General features: G+C 42.5%; 1 protein-coding gene across 2 annotated transcripts in view; it reads right to left on the bottom strand.

The window, feature by feature from the left end:
- SNX9 (sorting nexin 9) overlaps positions 1-27,177 on the bottom strand; it is a 123,228-nt gene that overhangs the window by 32,383 nt on the left and 63,668 nt on the right. The window contains exons 5-10 of one of the 2 annotated variants that reach the window (XM_028847289.2): positions 25,569-25,658; positions 16,617-16,788; positions 11,342-11,489; positions 7,155-7,239; positions 3,594-3,719; positions 3,361-3,478 (exon numbers count right to left, since the gene is read on the bottom strand). In XM_028847289.2, coding sequence (XP_028703122.2) covers positions 3,361-3,478; positions 3,594-3,719; positions 7,155-7,239; positions 11,342-11,489; positions 16,617-16,788; positions 25,569-25,658 — 739 coding nt within the window. The remainder of the gene's footprint in view (positions 1-3,360; positions 3,479-3,593; positions 3,720-7,154; positions 7,240-11,341; positions 11,490-16,616; positions 16,789-25,568; positions 25,659-27,177) is intronic. The other variant, XM_028847290.2, reaches the window with a different exon arrangement.

Here is a 27,177-nt window from a genome sequence, read left to right as displayed (position 1 = left end):
CAGCTACTTGGGAGGCTGAGGTGGGAGGATCACTTGAGTCCAGGAGGTCAAGGCTGCAGTGAGCTATGACTGTGCCACTGCACTCCAGGCTGGGTAACAGAGCAAGACCCTGTCTCCAAAAATAAATAAATAATAGATAGTATTATGCACCTATATATCAAAAACTTTTATTACCTAAAAAGTGGATTTGAACAGAACAATGAGTCTAGACACTGTCAGTGTACTACAGCATTGCAAACTTTGCATTTACTAGCAGTAGATTAAGCAGAAGCAAAGCCTTGTAACTTGGAAAAACGATAATCCACCTCCTGGCCAGAAAGCCAGCCTGGACCTGGGATAAGATGAACCTCCCATTACGGCCAGGTGAGTTATACCCAGAGTTCATTATCCAATCATTGGTTGAAATTTAGAGATTCTTATTTTATTGAAAAATTACTCTTGTGAAAATTTTTCTGACACAGCTGGTTTCTCTTTAAGCTTATGACTTCAGATGTTATTTTACGTTTGGTAGAATTTTCAGACCAAGTTGCAAAGAATTAGAAAGAAGGAGGAACTTTTATTTCTCTGTTTTCCATGAACCTTACTAAGGTTTTCAATAAGTATATGAATGTATCAGTTTGGTCCCAGGAGTAAAATCATATTCATTCAATATTATTTCCATAAAAAAATCTCTAAACAAATACAGAAATGTTAACTGTACACTTTTTCATGGATTAATTATCGAGTCCACAGGAATATCACAGCATCACCTACTAAGCATTCCTTTTTCTTTTCTTCTGTAGTTAAGTGAGAGGAGAGCTCTCATATAATAATGATCTATGGGCATCCCAGGCAGGAGGCAAACAAGTGAGAGGGGGGAAATAGAGCCCTTCTGTGCTGTTTGGCTTCCTTGGCTCATATCCCAGTTAGTGAATCAAAGCTAAACTTTCTTCACACCGAGGGGCTGCTGCTTGCTCGCTTTTCTATGACATTCCCCTCCCTGGCTGCACGCCTGAACTTACTTTTTTTAAACAAATCTTAGTATGGAAGGAGAACCGTGACTCTCTGAAGCTTTACAAGAGTACTGAATTATTCAGAATAAACAATGTATTACAATCTAAAAGATACGAGAATTTCTTACAAGCCCGAAACAGGCCATTAACCCATGTATTTAAACACCACGGAGCACACGCTGTGCTAACCAAGTTGATAAAGGACAGTACAAAATTCAAGGAAATAGACTATAATTTTAAATGGCAGAACTGAAGTTTTCATGGAAAGAAATCTGTATTTTTAAAGAGAAAGCTGTGATTGAAAGCAATAAGGACGACAAAAAGGAGGTACAGGGAGTGTCTGAACTGGGTTAGAAGTAGGGGTGCGGTCAGTGCCTCTGGGCGGAAGGCAGCAGCAGCCCGGCCCTCTGGCTGTCACTCCATGGCCCCAGCATCACGAGGCACCACTCAAGTGTCACCCAGGGGACTGTGGGGATGTGTTTATCTACCCAGCAGTGCAGCCCCATTTTCAATTTTCCTATGACAATTTGAAATTTTTGAAATGTTTTCCAAAAAAATCAAAATCAAAACTTTTAAAACAAAACTTTCCATCTCCACAAAACACTTCAGGGAAAAACAAACATAAAACAAAGTAAAATATAAAGTAATGTTTTAAGGAGAATAATTTACTCATTGTATGAATACTAATTCTAGGGGAAGATTTAGTCAGTCCACATCTTAACATAAACAGAGTAAGCTGTGGGATCAGGTTCACATTCCTTTTTCGACAATAGAGAGGGGAACCTGTTTAATGTTTGGATTTCCATTTCCTCATACATAAAGTGAAGATGAAAATGACTATCTGTGAGGACAGATGAGAGGCACTTGGGAAGTGTCCAGGCAGGCACACGTGGGACTCCACGGGGATGCTGACATGTCTCCATCTGGCACTGCCACCTGGCTGTGAAGAGTCGCAGGCCCTCTCTGAACTGTTAGACTCTTGCGAATGCAGTGAGAATTCCACCGCCTCTGGTCTTCCCTGACCTTTGGGAAAGAACCCTTCCTTCACCCCTCCATGTTGCTTCTCCATGGGTTCAGGTGAGCCTCTCGGCGTCTCCTTCACATCTCTTTCAGGCCTCCTGGCTCTGACCTTTGAAGACCTCCTCTCACTCTCAATCCACTCCTTTCTATTTTCACTAGTTCATGTATATGAACATTTCTAGCAATATACTAAACTCTGCCTAACCTTTAAGTCCATTTCTTCACAAACTTTATTATTTTATTTATTTATTTATTTATTTATTTATTTTTTGAGACAGAGTCTCGCTCTGTCGCCTGGGCTGGAGTGCAGTGGTGCGATCTCAGCTCATCGCAACCTCTGCCTCCTGGGTTTACGCCATTCTCCTGCCTCAGCCTCCCCAGGAGCTGGGACTACAGGCGCCTACCACCTCACCCGGCTGATTTTTTAGTAGAAACGGGGTTTCACCGTGTTAGCCAGGATGGTCTCCATCTCCTGACCTCGTGATTCGCCCGCCTCGGCCTCCCAAAGTGCTGGGATTACAAGCGCGAGCCACCGTGCCCGGCCCACGACCTTTATTTTGACACACACATGCTGAGTCCCTGAGTGCCTACACAGAGTAGCAGAGTCTATGCTAGGCTGGAGATTAAAAACAAAAACCATTCCCAGACACAAAAACAAACCTTTCTACCTGCATACTTACAAGGTGCTCTAGTAACACCATGGGTTATTTACCAAGATATTCTTGGGGGTGGGGGAGAGGAGGGAATGTGGCACTTAAAAAACAAGAGAAGGCAGAAGGTAGTAATCAAAATAAATAGAAAATGGCACTTTTAAAAAACAAGAAAAGGGAGAGGGTAATAATCAAAGCAAGCAGAAAACCGGGCAGCTTCTTCCTTCGTTAACACTTAGCAGTTCTGTGGCTTCTCCGTCCAGTGCTCACTGATCTAATGAAATAACGCAGCTCATCTGCATAACCTGTTTGCATCATGTGGGTCATATGTTTTTGTTTCCATTTTAGGCTATCTGAATCATTTGTTTTTTCAGGTGTCATTTTTCACATATTTTAAATGTACACATTTCTTTTGGAGAAAGAGTACAGCAATGAAGGCAATGACTCTGCTGGAATTCAACACACATACCAAGACCAGTGATTTGTACATTAAACGTTCTTGTTAGATGTTTAGGCAACTTCCAGATACATGTACAACATGCTATGGTTCTCTCTTCATAGCTGTATTTAATTACTGTTCCCAACTCCTGCCTCCTGCTGCTCTACAGGATGGAAAACGCCATCACTGACTTATAGGAGGATAATCTGACTTGAGTCTTTTTATTTATCATGCTGGGTTTAGCATTAAACACACTCACCTGTGACTTGCTTGTCTGGAAGAGAAGGGATTGGAATGGCTGACCCAAACTTAACCAGGAGACGCTCATATAACCAGTCAAAGTGCTTATACCTGTGGTTTACAGATCGATTAGTGTTCTACAAAATAAGCGGAAGAGAAAAGGTTACCAATGCCAACTCTAGAAAATGAAGAAAAAAGCAAGCTGCGATCAGTGATCCACACGATTCTGCTTTTGATAACGTGGATACTTACAGTGGGTGTTAGCTGATATTCAATGTAGCTCTTCAGACCATACATTTTGGAGCCTTTCCTGGGATCTGCTACCACACAGTCAAATGTAGAGGTAGGATAAACCCACATTGGGCCATAATCTCCAACCTATGCAATGTTCCAGAAATAAGTAATTTTGTTACATGGAAAAATAATAAATATAATTGATGTGAGTCAGCAAGTCATTCTTTTCAGAATGAGAAGTCCTTTGGAGGGTCATTCTTGTTCCTCTTTGAAAGGTACATATATGGTTCAATGGTTTCTGTTCCTGTTAGATACTATGTTTAAAGAACGCACCTGTGGGAAACCCTTCTGCTCCCATGTGGGTAGCTCAGCCCAGGGAGAGGAGACACCAGCTTCCCTCTCCTGAGGAGAGTGCTAGTTACAAAACAATGTTTCTTTATAGTCTAGCTGTCTCAAGCTACATGTGATGAAGGACTAGTTTTTAAAAATTTCCAATAATAGTTTGGTGAAATATAACATCATACATTTTGATTTTTCAACAATACCAAATTGTCCTCAAGTTTTCTAAATATTCTCATGTTCCATACCAATCTCATGGTGGATCAGGAACAAGCAGTTTTCAGATGGGCCACTGGTCTAGTAGCATTGCTGTGGCTCAGAGAAGCGATTAGTCAGATTGGCCAGAGATGATGGCCAGTTTTACTACTAGTGGCAGGGTGAGGGGAGGGGGAGGTACTATGTCTTAAAAGCAAGAACCAGGCTTGCTGTTTTTCCGTGGGCTGCTGTGCCTAAGCACAGTGGGCTGGCTCACTTCCAACCCCCCAGGTATCACACCCACCTGGGCAAGGCTTGCCCGAAGAGGGTAGGCCTCCATTCCTTTCGCACTGGCCTTCTCTTCTATCTGTGACTAGGGGCACAAGTTCACAAATTCAGGCGAGGCTTACACTAGCTCACTGGGGTTTTAGCTGTGGTGGGAGGTGAGGAAGGGAAATCAGCTAAGTTCTATGTGGGGGTGTAGAGACCACGTGTGTAAGTTTTGAGCCTGAGAATCATTTCTGCTAGGCATTGCTAGGTGACAATAGGTCTGCTGTCCCAAACCTGGTGTTTTCAACTTATTTAAAACAGCATCCAAGGCCATGGGGGCAGCTGCAGAGGAACCTGGATGCTGGAGCTCATGTACAGGCTCCTGAAATCACTCCCTGAGTCACCAACAGTCTCAAGCTGGTTCTGCCTCATTCATTTCATAAACTTCGACCACAATGACAGACTCCAGAGATTCAGACCGTAGGACAGTACCTCTTATGAAAACATATTGCAGAGCAATAGAAGTCCTTATTATACTGAGAATGTTATCTATCTTCTTGGCTTAACAACGAAAAATAATTGAGTTACAATCCAAGACAAGAATGAAAAGCAAACACACGGACTGTAAAAAGACCCACTGTTCAGGAAGCGGGTTCACTCAGAGATCCATCCAGAGACTCAAGGAGAATGAAATAATTCATGAACAGGTTTTACTCTTGCAGATTTGAAAAAGTACAGTAAGAAAGTAAAAAGAAAGTGAGAAAAATCACACAGATTGTGCTGAAGGAAGAGAGATTTGTTCAGGCTGAGACCTCAGAGAGGCAAGGCCAGACAGACATAAAAAGGAAAAAAAAGTATACCCAGTCCTAGTTTTTTTTTTTTTTTTTTTTTTTTTAAGTGGAAGATGGGAAAAGCGGATTGGGATATTTAAGTCCAGAGTCTGTTAGGTCAGGAAGGTGCCCTACTGTAAGGATAGGAGCAGTTTAAAAAGAGACTAAAATCTCTGAGAACAAATTAATATAACGCCCGCAGAGAGGGCCCAGATCCAAGAAACTACCCGAAAGGTGCAGAGGAGATGACTTTCGGGGGCTCCCTCAGTGAGTGGGCTGAGAGCGGCAACTGCGCTTGGGTAGTGCCCAATTTCATGGGTCTCTGTTTCATGAGAAGGCAAGGTTACGGCACTTTTAGAGCAAAGAGTTAGTCTTTGCTTTCTCTGGGCCTCCTGAAGATGCGGTGGCTTTCCCCAGCTTCTTCCATGTATGGACGCCCACACAGGCAGACCCGCCTACTGGCTGCATGGGTCCAGTTCTACCTAAAACTTGCGGGTCAATGAAAGGGTGGAACCCTTAACTCTGTACCACCACTGCACGCTTGGGACAAAGTCCCCTTTAAGAATCTGAGGCAGGCCGGCTGCGGGGGCTCATGCCTGTAATCCCAGCACTTTGGGAGGCCGATGCAGGTGGATCACAAGGTCAGGAGTTCAAGACCAGCCTGGCCAATATGGTGAAACCCCATCTCTACTAAAAAATACAAAAAGAATTAGCCAGACGTGGTGGCTTATGCCTATAATCCCAGCTACTTGGGAGGCTGAGGCAGGAGAATTGCTTGAACCCGTGAGGCAGAGGTTGCAGTGAACCAAGATCGCGCCACTGCACTCCAGCCTGGGTGACAGAGTGAGACTCTGTCTTAAAAACAAACAAACAAACAAACAAAAAACAAAAAAACAAAACTGAGGCAGAGCTGTGCGCTCTTGATTTTGAGGAGTGTTAAATCTCATGAAAAGAATAATGGTACATGTTCACTTATTTAAGTCCAGAGAAAACAGGAAAAAAATCTTTAATATAACTACTCAGAAGTTAATTACCCCAAATTTGCTTTGAGGGAAAAAGCATAAAAAGGGCTCTTGGTTACAGCTCTTCAGTCTGGAGGCTTCCAGGGTTTAGAGTTTTTCAAACATGCAGGCACAAGTAATTAAAGAATCTAATACTATTCCTGCAATTTTATCAAGTCTCCAAAGATTACAGAATAAGACCAGATGTTTCCTCATCCTTGATTGAGTCCAGGGTGAGAACACTCAAGACTTCAGGTTCCCAATCTGATTGTTACAGGGTTAAGTCAACAGGATCAGAAGAGAGCTATACTTCTCTTTTCCAGAATTTCATTTGGGAATCTACAACTAAATATCACCTAGACAGAAAATCTATCACCAATGAAAATGTGGAATGAAACCAAAGGGCTTGTGTCACGTTATGCGATGACCAAGTAATTCTAAGACAGATATTCTTAATGATGTCCTTAACTCCCAGCTTTTATTTGGTAGCTCCGTATCTCGATTTGACAGCTGGCTTACTGGAAAAAACACTATTACCAATATATCTGAAAGGGCACCTTATTCTGATAACAAACATGTACTTTACAAGGGAAGAAACAAATATTTGAATTGAGTTCATCAGTGAAACATATAGGGCTGACAGAAAAACAGTATGTAAAATACACTTCAAGACATTTTAGAAAAAAATGATCAAAATAGTACGTTTTATGAGTGTTTGTTCAATACTAAAGGTCTGAAAGATAAAGAATAAACAATATAATGACAGGCATTAATTTGTGTTAATTATCTTCAGTACTCCTACAACACTAACACATATTATCTGTTATTTGGGACATTAAATATATTTAAAAATACTTTCCAAAAGATGAATAACTCGCTTAGCTTTAAGGTACAGTGTTAAGAGTTTAATCAGAAAGAAAGCAAACAAAAACAAACAAACTTACAATGATGGGAATTTTCTCTTTGGGCTTTGCTAGTTGTTTGGCCAACAAATACTGTTCCGTGCCAGGTTTCGCAAATCCAGGAAATCTAATCATGAATACAAAGGTTCGTCAATCTTAAGTCTTTCCTTGTAAGAATTTTACAACTCTCGTCCACATTTACTGAATTTACCAATTTTAACCTTGTCCTGTCTTTCGGGTGCACTACAACTAGGAAACTGTGGTAAACGAAACCTAATGTAATCAGATTGTTCAATGGCCAATTAGGCATTTAATTAAGCTTGATCTGGTAAGGAGAACAGTTTGACTCCTGAAGGTGTGATGTTTACGGGCACTCTATTTGCTTGACCATGTCTGAAACATTCCATCACCCCACAGAGTGAAGGGCAGACCTGAAAAAATGCCCCCTAGTCCCCTGGGGCAGTGAGTAGTGGGCATGCCAATCTGAGCTGGCCACAGGGGGCAACAGCCACGTGCTGGCATTTCTACATCCAAATTAAAGTTGCCTTTCAACAAGCTCACTCCAGAGGCCACAACTGTCCCAAAGAGGCTGTCCTGCTCATCAGTGTATGTGCTTGTTTCTTTTGGAATTGCCTTCAGAAGCAGTTCATGACAGTGGAAAACAAGTCTCCTTGGTAAAGAGACCCAAAGTATAATCAATAAATTTGGCTTTGGGGTGGGGGTGAGGGGGGAGGTCACTTAAGACCCAAAAACTTAAATAAACTTGACTACTTCCAGAAATCAAATCTACAGCCAAAGGATATTTCTAAAATTGGAGAACAGCTAGAACACAGCCATCTAAAAAGTGCTACTGAAAAAGACAAGATTAATTTGGGTTTTAGAATTTTTCTTTCAGTAAACAGAAGGAAGTAAAATATCTACAGTGGGAAAAGGAATCTTATTTCTACGAAGTTCCAGTCGCATTGCTACTTTCATTCATGTGCCAAGCTGAAGGCCAGTGTGATACTCTCAGGGGCCCATGTCTTCTTTTCCTGCATTCTCGACCGACTTCCCTTGAGTCTCCTTTCTCTAGACATTCCTTTAAAACACAGCTTATACAAGAGACCAGAGGTGTCCTGCAGCTGGATGGCGTGGGGTTTGAATTCTGACTCCAACACTTTGGTAGCCTTAGGGGCTGAAATCTTGTGGAAGAATGAGACCAGAATGACCTACCTTCAAAGGTGGTAAGGGAATTAAAGATTTATGTAAAGAGCCTAGCATGTACTCAGTACATTTCAGTCACTGGCGATTAAGTCATCCCCTCTTTGGAAGTACTCCCTGCAGCCTCAGGCAGAGTCTTCCTCGGCATTTTGAGCATATTTTGTGATTCCATTCATCACATCTGATTGCCGCTATCCATTTACCTATTACAGCAGCCAGAGTGACTTAGAGGAAGCATCTGTGTTTTCAGGACCTGGAGGAGGTTTTGGAGCATACTGAATGCTTAACGAATTAACAGGCTAACCTGGAACACTTTTATTTATTAATTAATTTATTTTATTTATTTTTTTGAGATAGAGTCTCACTATGTCACCAGGATGGAATACAGTGGCACAATCTTGGCTCACCACAACCTCCACCTCCCTGGTTCAAGCGATTCTCCTGCCTCAGCCTCCCGAGTAGCTGGGACTACAGGCGTGCTTCTGTGGGGATTATATATCACGACAACTTGACTAGCTTGTAAACATTTCACTTTTTGGGCACTGTTACGGACCACAGAAAAATTTTTGAGGACAGCAATGTATTAATTATTTCAGCAGCATCAAGATGTCTTTTTTTTTTTTTTTTTTGAGACAGAGTCTTTCTGTGTTGCCCAGGTTGGAGTGCAGTGGCGCCATCTTGGCTCACTGCAACCTCTGCCCCCCGGCTTCAAGCGATTTTCCTGCCTCAGCCTTCCAAGTAGCTAGGATTACAGGCACACCACCAAGCCTGGCTAATTTTTTTATTTTTGGTACAGACTGAGGTTTCACCATGTTGGCCAGGCTGGTCTCGAATTCCTGACCTCGTGATCTGCCTGCCTCAGCCTCCCAAGGTGCTGGGATTACAGGCATGAGCCACTGCACCCGGCCCAAGATGAATTCTTATAGTGCTCAAGTATATTTAATTTCGGATCTCCTTTTCTAGTATAAGATTTATGTTCCATGACTAGAATACAGCTGTCATATAAAATGGACTAATTGCTGAAAAAGTGTTAATACTTAAAAACAATTTTTATAATTGTTTTAAGTTTAAGTGACTCATTTATACATTAGTAGAGTTAAATACAAATACACCGGGTTTTAAACTGTTCACAGCACCACACAGAGACGGAGATGCCTCACAGGCACAGGTTCAAGTTAGGCCTGCGTTCCTGTGGTTTCAACCTGGAATGATATTTTAGAGCAGAAAGAATTCTTAAAGCCAACCTCCTTGCTTCCGAGATGAAGAAACTGAGATTCCAACAGGTCATGAAACTTGCCTAAGGTTATAAGCAAATCAGAGAGCAAGAGTGGAGCAGAGGAGAGCACCAAAAACTAGAGTCAGAGACCCCCCCAGGCATGAGGGAACCTCACTGATCAGCCATGAAAACATGGTTGTTCATTTTTCTCAGTCTCTGCTTCTTTTGTTTTCAAAATGGGGTTAATTTATATGAATTTTCAATATACTTGATATTCACATCTAAAGAACAGCTGACAATGATGCACATCACTACTGACCACGACTGAAAACTTCACATTTGACTCTGAAACAAGACACAGTTGACTAACAAGACAGAGAATTATTCATTTTATTATGCATGCAATTGAGCAGGAAAATATATAATGGAAGAAACTGGATTAAGAGGCAACAAAAGCGTGCAGTCAAAAGAGAACGCATTTAATCACCAAAGCTATTTAAATACACTTTGGAGTACTTGTAGGACTTATTAAACTACATCTAGACCTAGATCTTGATGTCTAAATATATGTCAAATGTTATGTTTTTAATTTTTCCAGACACAGATTAACATTCTTTGATATCTGCTTTCAATCATGGACTTGGAATATTGGGGAAAAGTATTAGTCATTTCATAAAATAAACTAAACTGCTGGAAGAAGAGTACTTGAAAATTCTGATGGAAGTCATAAATTATTAATATATCTCCTTCAAGCTACACAGGCATAAACTACAGCCTTATTTAGGTCTCTCCAAAGAATCCTACTATGTCCACGGTCACCGGTGCCCACATGCTTTCCTGTTAAGTAGGGTATCTACAAGTACTGTTAAAAACCTTTTTTTTTTTTTGGCTAGGTGCGGTGGCTTAAGCCTGTAATCCCAGCACTTTGGGAGGCAGAGGCGGGTGGATCACTTGAGACCAGGAGCTTGAGACCAGCCTGGCCAACGTGGTAAAACCTTGTCTCTACTAAAAATACAAAAATTAGCTGGGCGTGGTGGCATGCATTTGTAATCCCAGCTACTCAGGTAGCTGAGGCACAAGAATCGCTTGAACCGGGGAGGTGGGGGTTGCAGTAAGCCAAGATCGCAGCACTGCACTTCAGCCTGGGTGACAGAGGGAAACGCCTGTCTCAAAACAAGAAAACAAAACAAAATACAACACTTTTTTTTTTGTTTTAAATCTAAGAGAAACCTAAGCTAAAACAAAGCTCCCGACCACGTTTTTAGGCGCAGGAGCTGAGAACACGGGCTTCGGCGCCTGAGGGCCTGGTTTCCTGACTGGAACACTCGGGTGCGTCTCTCTGGGCATCAGTTTGCCTGCAGTAAAACAGGGGTTTTATGTACCACAAAGGATACGAGGGCCACATGTAAATGATACAAACCACTCTGCACAATGTCTGGCACATGGCAAGTGATTAATAAAATAGTAAAACATTTAAAACAGAGTTGCTATTATTACTTTTTTTTTAGCTTTCCTGTGACATTAGTAATGAAACCTTAATATGTCATAAACTGATAAAAGTAGAAGTAATGAAAACAATTGGGAAATCATCAAATAAAATAAATATTTCGCTTATTAACCTTGTAAAACAAAAATCTTTTTTTTTTAAGTAAGCTTCTCAGTTAAGATCCAAATAAAAATAACTGAATCATACCCAAAACTTAGGAGATCACTGGAAAGGGAAAAAGCCAGCTGCCTCTTTTTATGGTATATGCTTTGTATTACTGTTTACTTCTACTACGGCCCTGGTTCCCCAGCTCCCCTTTAAACTTACTTGTTAAGGGGAATTTTCATGGATGAGGAGCTGGCACGACTGTTTCCTCGCTGAGAGCCGCCTGCATCAGCTGATTCCGAATCCTTAAAGTAGGAAGAGGACTTGGGCCCGTCCCAGTCTTCATCCCAGTCATCATCATCACCAGTTGCTAGAGGTGAAAATGGAAGATCATCAGTTAAGAAAAAAGACCAAAACGAAAATGAAATTGTTTAATTTTCTGATAGTAACTACCTACTGGGCAAATCAATTTTTTTTTTTGATGGAGAAAAGGGTATAATATAGGAGTATAATATGGATGTTAAGAGTAATGGCTTTGTAGTCAATTTTAAGGCTTGAATTATAGATCTTTTAGTGCAAAACACAAATCAGAAGCAATTTAAAAAGGGCTGTCAGATTAATTTTAATTTTTGACAAGGGCACCAAGATGACACAATAGAGAAAGGGCAGTCTTCGTAGTAAGTCGTGCTGGGAAAACCAGATATCTACATGCAAAAGAATAAAACTGGACCTTGTCTTATACCACACACAAAAATCAACTTAAAATAGATTACAGACCTACATGGAAGACCTGAAACCACACAACTCCTAGAAGGAGACACAGGTGAAAAGCTCCTTGGCGCTGGCCTTGGCAATTGTGTTTTTGAATATTACACCAAAAACGCAGGCAACAAAGTCAAAAATAACAAGTGAGACTACAAGAAACTAAAAAGCTTCTGAACAGCAAAGGAAACAATCAAAATGAAAAGGTAGCCTATCAGCTGGAAGAAAATATTTGCGAGCCATGTATCTGATAACCTGTTAATATTCAAAACATACAAGGAACTCGCACAATAGCAAAAAAAAAAAAAAAAAAAAAAAAAAGAAAAAAAAAAAGAAAAAGAAAAAGAAAAAAAAACTCAATTAAAAAATGGACAAAGGACCCAAATAGACATTTTTTCAAAGAAGACCAAAAAAATGGCCAAGAGGTATATGAAAAGGCACTCAACATCACTAATCACTAGGGAAATGGAAATCAAAATCACAGTGAAATATCATGTCCCACTTCTTAGGATGGCTATTTTATTTTATTTATTTTATTTTAGAGACGGAGTCTCACTCTGTCACCCAGGCTGGAGTGCAGTGACGCGATCTCAGCTCACTGCAAGCTCGACCTCCCGGGTTCTCACCATTCTCCTGCCTCAGCCTCCCGAGTAGCTGGGATTACAGGTGCCTGCCACCACGCCTGGCTAAATTTTTTGTATTTTATAAAAATTTTGTATTTTATAATACGGGGTTTCACCGTATTAGCCAGGATGGTCTCAATCTCCTGACCTCGTGATCCTCCCACCTCAGGCCTCCCAAAGTGCTAGGATTACAGGTGTGAGCCACCGTGCCCGGCCTACTTATTTATTTTTTGAGACAGAGTCTCGCTTTGTCACTCAGGCTGGGGTGCAGTAGCATAATCTCAGCTCACTGCAACTTCCGCCTCCCAGGTTCAAGTGATTCTCATGCCTCAGCTTCCCGAGTAGTTGGGATTACAGGCACTCACCACCACGCCCGGCTAATTTTTGTATTTTTAGTAGAGATAGGGTTTCAACAATGCTGCCCAGGCTGGTCTTGAACTCCTGACCTCAGGTAATCCGCCCGCCTCAGGCTCCCAAAATGCTAAAATTACAGGCATGAGCCACTGCGCCTGACTGGATAGCTATTATTTAAAAACTCCAAAGATCATGAGTGTTGGTAAAGGTGTGAAGAAAAGGGAACCCTGGTACAATTTTGATGGAAATGTAAATTGGCACAGCTGCTATGGAAAACAGTATGGAGGCTTAAAAAATAAAACTATAACTAACATATGACCCAGCAACTCCTCCTCTCCTAGGTATATATGCCAAAGAAATGAGAGCAGTACCTTGTAGAGATACCTGCACCCCCATTTTCAATGCAGCATTATTTGCAATTGCCAAGATAGAGAATCATCCTAAGTGTCTGTCAATGGATGAAGGAATAAAGAAACTGTAGTATACACATAAAATGGAATATTATTCAGCCTTAAAAGGAAATCCTGCCATTTGTGACACCATGGATGAACCTGAAGGACAGTAGGCTAAATAAGCCACACACACAAATAAAAATACCACGTGATCTTACCTACATGTGGAACTTTTAACAGGTCTTTAAAAAATCTAAAAAACTTATAGAAGCAGACAGTAGAAGGGTGGTTACCAGGGGCAGGGACAGGGGGAACTAGGGAGATGTAGGTCAAAGGTACAAAGTTGCAGTCATGTAGGATAGTCTAGAGATCTCATGTACAGCATGAGGGCTACAATTAATGATATTGCATTATATATGGGAAAGTTGCTGAGGGAGATTTTAGGTGCTCTTACCACATATACCCACTTGCACATACACATGCATGTGCACACACACGTGCACACACACACTTAGGTAACCATGTGAAGTGAGGCATATGTTAAGCGCTTGACAGTAGTAATGATTTCACTATATACACGTATATTACATCACTCTGTACACCTTAAATATAGCTACTTTTTTTTTTTTTAGACGGAGCCTTGCTTTGTCGCCCAGGCTGGAATGCAGTGGTGCGATCTTGGCTCACTGCAAGCTCCACCTCCAGAGTTCACGCCATTCACCTGCCTCAGCCTCCCGAGTAGCTGGGACTACAGGCACCCGTCACCACGCCTGGTTAAATTTTTTTGTATTTTTAGTGGAGACAGGGTCTCACTGTGTTAGCCAGGATGGCCTCGATCTCCTGACCTCGTGGAATCTGCCCGCCTCGGCCTCCCAAAGTGCTGGGAATTACAGGTGTGAAAATACAGACAATTTTTTTAAAGCGCTGTCAGTCCAAGTCACTTCAGATAAATGCAGACTATAAGAATGTTAAGTGGTACACAGGAGAAAAGACTTCTAGAGGCCTAGACACTGATACATCTAGTCTTATACAATCACAAATAAGCAGAATACCCTTTAATTCTAGAGGCTTGGGGAGGACAAAAGGGACGACAGATCTTTGAAAAGCAGCTGTTTAACACTAACAATAAAGGGGAGAGAAGGGCAACGAGGGGTACATTAAAAAGACCGGGTTGGGGTATGGGAGAAAAAGGGAAAGAGAAAAAGATGAGAGTGAAGAACTAATTAAGCAGCATCAGTAGCTACTATTCTGACAATAACCCCCGTGTCAGATAAGGTGCTGTCGGCTCTCCCCCTCCTCCTTCTTCCCCCATTCTAATGGCCTGAGTATCCTTTAGTGTCAGACCCTAAGAGTGCCACTATGGAGAAGCTGAGAGACAAATGCCACATGGGAGAAGAACAAACTGTGAGAAGGATGTGGGCCAAGTGACCACAGAGCCAGACACCAGGAGTCTCTCAATGCTTCTATTCAGCCTACACCCCGGTCCTGCTGACAGGCAGCTCCTGTCCACAACTGCCAGTCTTGAGCCAGGACCTGCACCCTTCTTTAAGCTTACGAGTGAGGTCCTTGCTGTTTAGAACAGACATTCAGTTCTTGGCCCAATGTGCTTACAGAGGAGACAGATTCAGAGATTGAAAAAAAAAAAAAATAGGGAGACTATCTTCTTATTTAACTTCAGAACAGACATAAATGCCCTTAATTCCCAAATTATTTCCCATTCCATACATTTCTCTTCTGCCTCAGTATTTCTATTCATCGCCTAGTCAAACAGGAAGTTAAAACAGTGAATGCAGAGGTCTTAAATCAGCAGGACGAGCCACACTCCATCCACATACACTTGTTTCTGGCTCAAGATTTTAAAACAAATGTGTTAGCTGCTGAGATGTTAAAATGAGAAGGTGACAAATAACCAAGACTTCTCATCTCTCTGAAGATGTGGAGATCAGAACGTGGGCTCGGCTTCCTTGCAAATGCAGCGATCCATGGGCGACAGCAGGGGCCCTCAGCCTTCTGCAGCCTCCACCGCCCATTCTGCTTTTACTTTACCAACCCAGCATTTGAATCTGAGACTTCACATGGACAAGTAAGACTGAACTGAAGTTACAGTTAATGACCATCTACATTTGGATCCAGGTTTGCTACTAGGGAATAGGGCAACTGCGAGCAGTTCTTTTGAATAAAATCTATTTTCGACTCAATGACCCAGAGTGGTATTGTGAGGTAAGAAACAGCTATCTGGTCTGTGTCCCCAGTTCCCAGCACAGTGCTCCTAAAACTCTTGTAACTTCCTGAATGTTAGGTGTGCAAGGTGCATCTTTTGTTCTGATATTTGGTTTCTGACCCTGGCTCCTGACACAGACCTCCTAACCCTTGGAATTTCCCGGGTGGTAGGAGCATCTTTTGTTCGAATGAGGTGACTCCTGGTGGGATGGGGGCTGGTCAACAGAAGGACCAAGCCAGGATTAGAAGCTTGGAACTTCCGCTCCACCTCCCATTCTCTGGGAAGAAAAGTGGGGCCAGAAGTTGAGTTAATAATCAATCATGCCGGCCAGGCGTGGTGGCTCACGCCTGTAATCCCAGCACTTTGGGAGGCTGAGGCAGGTGGATCACCTGAGGTCAGGAGTTTGAGACCAGCCTGGCCAACATGGTGAAACCTCGCCTCTACTAAAAATACAAAAAATCAGCTGGGTGTGGCAGTGGGTGCCTGTAATCCCAGCTACTCAGGAGGCTGAGGCAAGAGACTCACTTGAACCTGGGAGGCGGAGGTTTCAGTGAGCCGAGATCACGCCACTGCACTCCAGCCTGAGCAACGAGAGCAAAACTGTGTCTCAAAGAATAATAATAATCATCATCATCATCATCGATCATGCCTATGTGATGAAACCGCTGTAAAAATCCTTGAGCTACAGGGAAAGAGATTCTGGGGTGCTGAACATGTAGGGGCACATGGGGCAGGGGAACATGGAAGCTCCACGTCCCTTCCCCGTGCCCCGCCCTATGCACATGTCTTCATCTGGCTCTTTATTTGCATCCTATCAACTGTGCTTTGTAATAAACTGACAGTAGTAAGTAAAGTGCTTCCCTGAGTTCTGTGAGCTGCTCCAGCAGCTTAATTGAACCCAAGGTGGGGGTGGTGGGCACTCCCTTGATCTGACTCCAGGTAGACAGTATCACGACGGTAGGACACTCAGTCGGTGTTTGCTGCACAGCTGCCTGGTGTGTGGGGCAATCCTCCCTTCCCATGCTGTGGTCACAACACTGTTCTGTGTTTTGCTGAGTATGGGAATAGCAAAACCAGTTTGGTCTTCCCTGTCTCTCCCGCCCAGCCATGGCAGGCAGGGCGGGACCTCGCGCCCCTCTCCTCACCTGGTCCTTGGTAGGCCTGGGGGTGGCCGAAGGCAGTGTCCCAGTTGTTGGGAGTGTTTGTGCTTCTTTGGGCTCCAGCCCCCTCTGGCTGGGCCCCCCAGCCCTCTGAGCTTTCCCAGTTCCCGGATTTGGAGGCACTCCAGGCTGACCAGGGGTCATTGCCACTGCCAACCTATTGAAAGGGGTAAAAAGAAGGAGAATTTTTGTGACTTTTGGAAACCATGACTCAATTCAATAATGAACTGACATAATTGAACACAACAGGAGTGCTAAAAAAAAAATTTAATAGAAATGTATTCAAAACAACTTTACATACATAGTATTTTAATTTCCAAACATGTAGGAAAGCACAAAAGGTAGCATCAACCTAATTTTACTGATATGAACACGTTTTGCCGTATTTGCTTAGGAACTTTGAAAACAGCAACAAGGAAACTATTAGAAGCAGCTAGAGCCCTCTCTTTCTTTCTCTCCAGAAGTAACCACTACTTTTCTGAACCTGTATCCATTCCCATGTGTGTTTTCATACTTCAGCTGCACATGTACACATTCACAAACAATTGTTCTATATTTTAAAAATTGGCCTAAAGGATGTCATACTGTATCTCTTCGCAAGTTTTTTTCCCCGTTCAACATTATGTTTTTGAGATTATTCATGCTGATAATGAGGACCTATTTCTAACTGCTTTATAGCAATCTGTTGTATTTTTAAGTAGGTCTTTTAATTTGAAAAAGAATACATGTATAATAAAAAACTTCAAACAGAATAAAAGTATATGCAATTTGAGAAATATGCCTAACATCTTAAGATGCTAGTCATTCTAAGGAACTACTACTGTCAAAAGACACAAAATTACAACACATTGTGTTACAGATCTACTTGGCTTTTACTTGAGATTCATGAATCTGGGCAGTCTCCTTCCTACAGTCTAGAAGGAGCACTCCCACTGGGCAGGAACAGAGCACTCGGTTTTTAAAGATGGGTTAATAAGGAAATAGAACAACAGAAAGAAAGTTGACAGTTAACACCAGTTTACTTCAGGATACTTTTACGTAATGGTTAAAGCTGAGGGGACTCCTTATTATGCTAACTCAGGTAGACTGGGATCTCCTGTTCTCGAGAAAAAACCGGTTTGTTTTGGGACCTATCTACTTCCTTCAAGTTTCAGTTTGCTATGGAGCGTCTAGCACAAGTGACTCCATTCTGGTTTGGCCTGGTCTGCTGGGGCCTAGTGCAGGAACTCTGAAACAGTGGCCTACCATAATTTTTGTTTCATGCTACTAACAAATTCCTTGTATATACTTACTCAAACATCCCATGGACAGAGATAGATCCTTTTGGTTTTTAAACATGTAAGTTGGCCTACATTATATTATTTTTGCTCAGGACTTTTTATTTTTCTCTTAACAGCATAAAACATTCTGCAAGGTACATCAGCACGTATGGACACAATGTTCTTTCACACTGTCTCCATAAAATTCCATTGTATATATTTCCTACAACTTGACCAGTATATGCTGATGTTCATTTACCTTGTTTTCAGTCTTTGGGTACTATAAATAATACAGTGTGATCGGAGAGACCAAAATAGACACCCCTTTATCAACTAAGATGGATCCTAAGGTTAAGGGAATAGAGCAACTTTCTAAATTACTAGAGCTAAACTCACTAAGAACAGGAGCTATCAGACCCCTCCTAACTCTGATTTACAACTCAGACCAAGGCAACTCTAACCGGGCAGACGACTGGCCTTAAAAACATTTTCTTCTTACAATCAACTGCAGGCCTTAAAGCCAGTTTCAGCAGCTCGCCGAGGCTGCGCACAAACTGTGTCTACAGTTCACCTTTTCACATAAAGAGCCCAAGTCCACCTCATTTTAATGCTAAAATCTCCTCTCAGAGTGAACAAGGATATATGTTACATATGTTTACCCACTGCACATGCTCTTAACTCCTCTCATACATATGTATCACTTTGCCCCAAAACTCCTAAATATATGTGACTCTAGTGTGATACAGGCCCTGTGAGGCATAAAACCCAATGTGTCCCTTCATCTTCGGCACACACCAGAGAAGGTCTCTTCCCAGTCTGTACACTGTTACTGCCTACAAACCTCTCCTTTCTATTATCAGCCATCCTGGTGGTCCTTTAGATGAAAACTGCAATCCAAAAGGCCTCTGTGAAATTTCCAGAAGAAAAAATGCTAGGCTTAAGGAGACTGTGTATTTAGAACCGATGGATTTTGTCAAATTGCATTTCAAAGAGAATGCAGTTACATTCCCACACTCTGACAACTGTCACACTGAGGGGTTTTGTCTTACATAGAAAGGGACTTTCATACTTTTATTTAAAAAATATTTCTCAAGATGGGCGGATCACGAGGTCAGGAGATCGAGACCATCCTGGCTAACACGGTGAAACCCTGTCTCTATTAAAAAATACAAAAAACTAGCCGGGCGAGGTGGCGGGTGCCTGTAGTCCCAGCTACTCGGGAGGCTGAGGCAGGAGAATGGCGTGAACCCGGGAGGCAGAGCTTGCAGTGAGCTGGGATCTGGCCACTGCACTCCAGCCTGGGCCACACAGCGAGACTCCGTCTCAAAAAAAAAACGAAAAAAAAAAAATTTCTCTCCCATAATTCTTTTGAGTAATTTTATAGTTTAATTATTAATCTTACAAATAAAACTTTGGAATGGGAAATAGATGGCACCCAATCTCAAAGAATATTCCAGTAGAGAGTACACTTAGCATCTCTCAGCCCTGCCCCCACCATCCCACCCTTGAGGCAAATACAGTTTTTTGTTAGCTTGATTTTTTCTTTTTAAACATTTAAATCTTGTATCTGTCTGGAACTGAAGTAAAACAAATAATACAGGGGCCGGGCACAGTGGCTCACGTAATTCCAGCACTTTCGGAGGCCGAGGCAGGAGGACCACCTGAGGTCAGGAGTTTTTTTGTTTTTTTTTTGAGACGGAGTCTTGCTCTGCTGCCCAGGCTGGGGTGCAGTGGCCGGATCTCAGCTCACTGCAAGCTCCGCCTCCCAGGTTTACGCCATTCTCCTGCCTCAGCCTCCCGAGTAGCTGGGACTACAGGCGCCCGCCACCTCACCCGGCTACTTTTTTGTATTTTTTAGTAGAGACGGGGTTTCACCGTGTTAGCCAGGATGGTCTCGATCTCCTGACCTCGTGATCCGCCTGTCTCGGCCTCCCAAAGTGCTGGGATTACTGACTTGAGCCACCGCGCCCGGCCGGTCAGGAGTTTTGAGACCAGCCTGGCCAACATGGTGAAACCCTATCCCTACTGAAAATACAAAAATTAGCCAGGTGTAGTGGTGGGTGCCTGTAATCCCAGCTACTTGGGAGGCTGAGGCAGAAGAATCACTTGAATCCAGGAGGCAGAGATTGCAATGAGCTGAGATCATGCCACTGCGCTCCAGACTGGGCGACAGAGGGGACTCTGTCTCAAAAAAAAAAAAAAAAAGAAAGAAAAGAAAAAAAAAGAGAAGAGAAGAGGAGAGAAGAGGAGAAAAGAAAAGAAAAGAAAAGAATTCAGGGATCCAGCTGAACATCTTGTCCTCAGTCTGTCACCATTTCACGAACAATTCATCTTTCCCCTATGATTTGAAATGTCGCCTTCACTGCATATCAGATTTGGGTCTATAGCTGGACTCTCTTGTTCCTTAGTGATCTATTTTGTACTAGTACCACACTTTCACAGAAAAACTATCAATACTTTAGCATAACATCTCTTAGTTCTTTATTTTAGCGTATAAACTTTAGCATCAGCTTAATATTTAAAACAATCTGAACTTTTACATTAGAATGTTGAGTTAAAATACTGATTTTCATTTGAATCACTCTTTACTGAATTCATAGAAAATGATTAATTAAAATTATTCACGCCTTTCACTCCACAATTTCGTACTAAATCTATTTCAGAGCATGAAATAGCAAGTCTTCCCCTTTGTTTTGAGTCTTACACACACACACACACACACACACACACACACACACACACACAAATGGTGCTAGTTAAAAAAAGAAATATATTTGCAAGAAAATTATCCACCCTGTCTAATATAGCCCCTAATGTTGTAGGACACCCTAGTGGCTGGTCTGTTTCGACTCTTCACCAACCCACACATGGGGCAGACCGCTGGCTGTCACGTGCCAGGTGCATTAGAAACAGACCATATGCTTTTCATGTGGAAATATGATGTCATTCTACTGCCCTATATACCTCTAAGGAAAAAACTGAAGTTACTTGTGATTTTACTCTATGTTAAATACTAAAAGGAGGAAGATGTTTCATCCACAAGGCTGTGACTTCTCAAACACACAGCTTACAAGGTGACATTCGGCTTCGGGATGGACTCTCAGATGACCCCAGTGGACGTTGGAAATGAAGGCGATCATGCTGAGGACCTGGCAGTCACACTTCAGCTAAGAGAAACCCTTCCTTCTACAGTTTTCTTGAAGGGAATGTAGTTTTATTCTCCTATTTTATTTAGCAATATATTCTGTGTCCTCCAAACTCTTAAGTTACAAGGTTTTGTTTTTCAAATAAGAACTTGAAAAGGTACCAAAGTTTGGGACACTAAGGACAGACTATCACTGGTATAGCAGCCTCAGCCTGGTTTCCATCAAGGACCGGCTGTGAAATGGAGGGGCTCGGAGGGCCACAGTCAGGAGCCTAGCGAGTTGGAGCTCCGTTAACAGCTCTACCTCTCGCCCGCTGTGTAACCTCGGGCTAGAGTTCAGAAGTGAGCGGCCTGGATTCAGAAGACTGCCAGAAGCTAAGTGAGGTACACCGCAAAGGAACACAGGACTGTGAGCTAGCACAGAAGAGTGAATGTTCTCTGGGCCCTTCCAGAAGACGGTTCGGTCTTAGCAAACTGGCCAGGAAGGATTTTCATCAAGATGGAGGAAAGACCTGGAGGTGAACTATTCATAGCAACTGTCCTCAGAAAATTAAAATCTATTTAATTAGGGTAGAAACAAATAATAATTCTTTGAAAATCACTTGGTTAATACTTTATAGGTGTGTAATAACTGTCACACTAGTTGGTTATGTATACGATCTTAGCTCTCTACCTAGGTTATGAAATCTTTGTGGGTATGTTTATTTCCATCTCCTTGGTTTTTTTTTTCCCTGGAACATTATCTTGTTTCAACCCAACTCCTGCTGATAATACGTTTCTCAAAACTCTACCAACTGGAAATCTTTCCTGCAGCCTCCGTCATGGCCCCTGGACTCACTCCCTCAGTAGATGGCCTTTTACTCCCCTGGCAGGTCCCTTCCCCTCTTATCTGTAATCAGTCACCGGCTTTCTCTCTGAACCCATCCTTTCCATACATTGGTCTCTGACTTCTTTGCTCTCAACCCCCAAATCCCTTTGGTAGTTCCCTAACTACAGACATCTTGTCACGGTAAAACCTGCCCTGCTCCTGGGCTGAGGTTTCCACCCTGCGGCGCCTCTCTGTCCTTTCCTTCCACCTTTCCCTCCTCTTTCTTTCTACTGAGCAGCATCTTCATCCGCTTTCTCTTCTCACCCCTTATTTTGTGAAGCTCTTCCTGACTTAACTGTCCATCATGGGTAATCAAAATCCCTTCGTTAGCACTCACTGCCCCTGGAGTCAACTCCAAGCTTCCTGTGGCTCAATCAAGAGTCTCTTCAGCGCAGGTCCCAACTTTGCCTCGTGCTGCATTCCCCATTCTCCCCACCTGCCACCAACCTTCACTCTGAAGCTTCGAACTTCACACATGTCCCCAAACTTTTCCACATCTCTGCTGTTACTCACACTGTACTGTACTCTTATCTGCACACCTCATCTTCCTCAATTTAGCAAAGTCCTACCCCATCAACAGGGCTCTGGCCTTCCCACAGCCTGCTGGCTGACATCCAGTCACCTCCTTTTACTTTCTTCATTATTTGCAAATTAGATGGTCAGTACCACCAGTGAATTGGGGGACAGCTCTGTCTTACCTGGAGAACGTTTCCCCCAAAAGATTCTCCAAATGCCTTGTATAAAGTGGCAAGGACTCAGATATTTTAAACGTGATGTTCTTGATCATTTGTATGAAATACACCCTACTCTTTGTCAGACCTCTAACCTTCATAACATGATCACCAAAAGGAGGAAATCAGATTTGTCTTATGTATACTAGTCTTTTTGAAAAAATTAACTTGTGGTAGATTGCAGAATAAGTGATTTTCAGCATGTGACTACAGAAAAAATGATTTTTGGCTGGGCGTGGCAGCTCACACCTGTAATCCCAACATTTTGGGAGGCCGAGGCAGAAGGATCACTTGAGGTCAGGAGTTCAAGACCAGCCTGGCCAACATGGTGAAACCCCATCTCTATTAAAAATACAAAAATTAGCTGGGTGTACTGGCAGGAGCCTATAATCCCAGCTACTTGGGAGGCTAAAGCAGGAGAACCGCTTGAACCTGGAAGGTGGAGGTTGCAGTGAGCCGAGGTCACACCACCGCACTCCAGCCTGGGCGACAGAGTGAGACTCTGTCTCGGAAAAAAAAAAAAAAACAAAAGAGAAAGAAAGAAAAAAAGAATTTTTAGCATGTGACACTATGAGTACTCTTAAAATAACAGTGTCTGAGTTCTGAAAGTGGAATCAGCTCACCATAGAAAAGCTGGACGATACAGACAGGCACAAGAGATGGAGGGATGGGCAAATATGAGAGGAAGCAGGAGCTGTAAAATGGGAATAGTAAAATCCAGAAGGTGGGTATATGATTATTCACTATGAAATTCATTTAACTTTTCTATGCTTGAAATTTTAACAAACATTGGAAAATGCAACAAACAAAATTGACATATACAATCACTCTTGTCTGAGCTCCATTAGAAGGAAACAGAGAAGGGCTGTGTCCATCAGGGTATCCTGCCATCTCCTGCTGCCCGTGAACGTGGGGCTCTGGGTAAATGTTTCGTAAATTAAGTATCTGTTGAATGAATATACTCCTAAAGCATGTTTGCTTGGGTCTCTGGGACACATTTAAATCTATGTAATCACCACAGGTAGATGATTATGTCTGACTCTCTTCCTAACTCCTGCCCCAACTAAATCAAATGCTTCTTTAGGGCCAGGAGCAATATACTAACAAACTTGCTGGTTTAATGTTCTAAATTTAAAAGCTATCCTCTCCTCATAATGCAAATACAGAAATACATTTATGCAGGCTTTACATTGGGAGACTTATTTAAACACATTCACTCAAAGGATTTACAGCATTAGCTAAATTTCTTCAGAGTAGCCTGGCTTGTACTTGACTGCAGAGCCACTGGACCACAGAACAGACTGAGAATGGCCACGAGGGGTGGGGGAGATGGACATGCACACCTGTGGTGGTGCTGTGTGGTGAGTGTAGGAAAGCTGCACATAGTACAAATATACAATATGGGATAAAAAGGGGCAAGACGAATCCTGGTACACTAGGTGGAGTTTAACTCCCTTTAGGAAGCTGTTGGAATTGACTCAAGTAATCATTATACCACATGGGTAAAGTGATTAAGAACTTTAAGGCTTAAAGCCTGCTATCTGGGTTTGAATCCCAGCTTTATCACTTACCACTAGCCGAGTGGCCTTGGTCAATTTACTTAGCTCTCTTAGTCCCCACACTTATGTAAGGGGTATAACATTATCCTCCTGTAAGGATTAAATGACATAATGCATACAAAGCATCTAACACAACACGTGGAACATAGTATGCATTCGGTAGAGGTTATCTTAATATGTGAGGGCTCATCTAAAATATAAAGAAAAGAACAAAGACTAGCATTTCTTTGAGTAAATCCCCATCTAAGTAAAATACCTATTAGTTTATGCTATGCAAAAGATCAGACAGTTATATTCACAAATGGCTGCACAGCCAGGTCATATTAATAGAGACTTTTAATTGAAGAGATAACAGGCTTAAGATATCTTCTATTCCAGCCAACGTTCTGTTCCCTTCAGATACATAAAAGAGGAAGAAGACAGAAATATTTTTACCGTAAAGGTCAACAACAGCAACTCCTAATTCTTGGGACTTTCGGCACAAATATTTTCTGTTGCTACATGCTGAGATCTTGACTTTTTTCAAAACCTAAGCTTTACTGTAACAAACTAGACTACAATGATCTGGTTGAAGGATCCTTTGATGTCTGACTTTTTTTTTTTTTTTTGAGACAGGGTCTTGCTCTGTTACCCAGGCCGGAGTGCAGTGGTGCGATCTCAGCTCACTGCAACCTCTGCCTCTCAGGTTCAAGCAATTCTCCTGCCTCAGCCTCCCAAGTAGCTGAGATTACAGGTGTGCACAACCACACCCGGCTAATTTTTGTACTTTTAGTAGAGATGGGTTTTGCCATGTTGGCCAGGCTAATCTCGAACTCCTGACCTCAGGTAATCCGCCTGCCTCTGCCTCCCAAAGTGCTGGGATTACAGGCGTGAGCCACTGCGCCTGATGTCTCTAACGTTGTTCTCCATCCCCACAACCCCTTTGGTCTCTCAACTGCAGACATTTGGTCATGCAATAATCCCCTCGGCTCCTTCACTCAGGTTTCCAATGCTGAGATGCCTCTTCTGTTTCTTTCTTTACACCTTCCCTTCCTCTCGAATTTCTACAGGACAATGTCTTCATTCTCCTCTTCTTTTCCCTTTCTCCGTGGTACCCCACTCCTCCTCACAGTCAACCACAGAGTTAAAGACCTTTCATGAGATCTCACTGCCCGTGGGATAAATTCATCAATCAAGCCTCCTCTAAGAGGCCTCCATGGTGTAAATCCCCATGATCTTTCCAGTTCCTACATACTTCACATCCCACATCACCACGCCCCAAGAAGAGCTCCTGTAAGACACTGTACCTGACATAATCACCTCACTTGGGAAAACAATATGACTTTTAGGGTTTATTAAATGTTTATTTCCTCTTGTGTTCAAGTTTGAAATTTACCTTATTTATGGAAGAAGGAGAAGGAGAAGGAGAAGAAGGTGGTGACTGGCTGAGACTTTCGACACAACCAATCTGAGCCAAAATATCCACCTTAAAATAAAAAAGGTGCCCAGTGAACAAGCGTGATAGAGCAGGTCAAAGTTTTTAACCAAAACCAGCACATTCATGGCAGGACCAAATTCTCCAGAAAACTCGAGCATGCCACTCACTCACAAACATTACATGCAAAAAGCCCCAATTGTGTAGCAATGGGTTATCTTCAATGCATTATATTTTCTAAAGTCTGTTGTTTGGTATCACAGTACAGTATTACTGAAGCCCTAAAAATAACTATAAGCAGTACAGAAACAATGGAACAAGTATCAGGCAAGTCATACAGCCACAGAAACAAACTCCAGAGGAAAAAACAGAAATAGCCAAGTTGTTAAAAGTGTTAATATTCTGAACCTTTTGCTTTCAGAGGCATTACACATGTATGTGAGAGAGTCCAGACAAAATAAGCAAAGCCACCTAGTCAACTTGAAGCTGACCACAGAGCCACAAGTGAGTCCTACCAATCGCAGCTGTGAAGGACACAACAGCCCAGCTGGTCTGTGAACTCAGGAGCAAAGGCCAATGTCTCCTGGTGTGTGCTCTTAGGGGTCTAACTGGCCTACAATACAGCATCTTGTGAGAAGAGGTAACTGATACGCTTCCATGAAGCCAATCGATGGGTAAACTGCAGCAGATGTGTGAAGAGGACCACTCTGGAGCCCAACTTCCAGGCTTCAAATCCCAGTTCCACAACTGTCCAGTAGGGAAGTCAGTACTAAGAACATTTACATAGTGGATGACAGTGTCCTTTTCAGGGGCAACTCTCTTGTGAAGTAAGTGGTGGTATTATTCTCACCTGAGAGATGAAAATAAACTTGGAGTTGAAAATCAGTTAATATGCAAAGCAGACAACAAAGATGGAGTAACAGGGACTCAGTTTATGCTCCCATTGAAAACTAAAAAATTAACCAAAGCAGACAACAAAGATGGAGTAACAGGGACCCAGTTAATGCTCCAATTGAAAACTAAAAATATGGTGAAATACAGGAAACTGTGTTCAAATCACTGGATACCAGGTAGTGAAGAAGTGATCCCGAGATACGGGAAACAGACAGAGTAAGCCTACAAGTGCCTGACCACTGCGTGGAGAGACTCTCCAGGCCACACAGCAGGCATGGAAAACCCACACAAAGCTCGGTGGTCTCTGTAGTGGGAGGAGACAGAGTCTGGGGAAGACAGAGACGCACAGAGAGAGCTCTGGAGACTGCAGAGGGCACTGCAGATCTGCACTGATCAGCCCGTCACGTGAGGGGACTACCCAAGGTCAGGGAAAGACACACACGAAAGAATCAAGAGTGCAATCCCTCACATGGGGCTATTCCCACCTGCCCAAATGGAAAACTTCATGATTCACGGGCATCGGGTACAATACTACCAAGGATTTGTTTCAAGACAGGGGCAAAAATATCCCTAAGCTAAATGTTGCTCTGGGCTTAAAAATAAAACCTGAAATAATCAGACTATTTCGAAGTAACTCAGGTGCATCCCAGAACAAGGCTCAAAAATGTTTATGGGA

This window comes from Macaca mulatta, chromosome 4 (genome assembly GCF_049350105.2).
Source record: "Macaca mulatta isolate MMU2019108-1 chromosome 4, T2T-MMU8v2.0, whole genome shotgun sequence".
Lineage (NCBI taxonomy): Eukaryota > Metazoa > Chordata > Mammalia > Primates > Cercopithecidae > Macaca > Macaca mulatta.
Note: the sequence above shows the minus strand (reverse complement) of the source record. Positions and strands in the feature narration are given on the sequence as shown.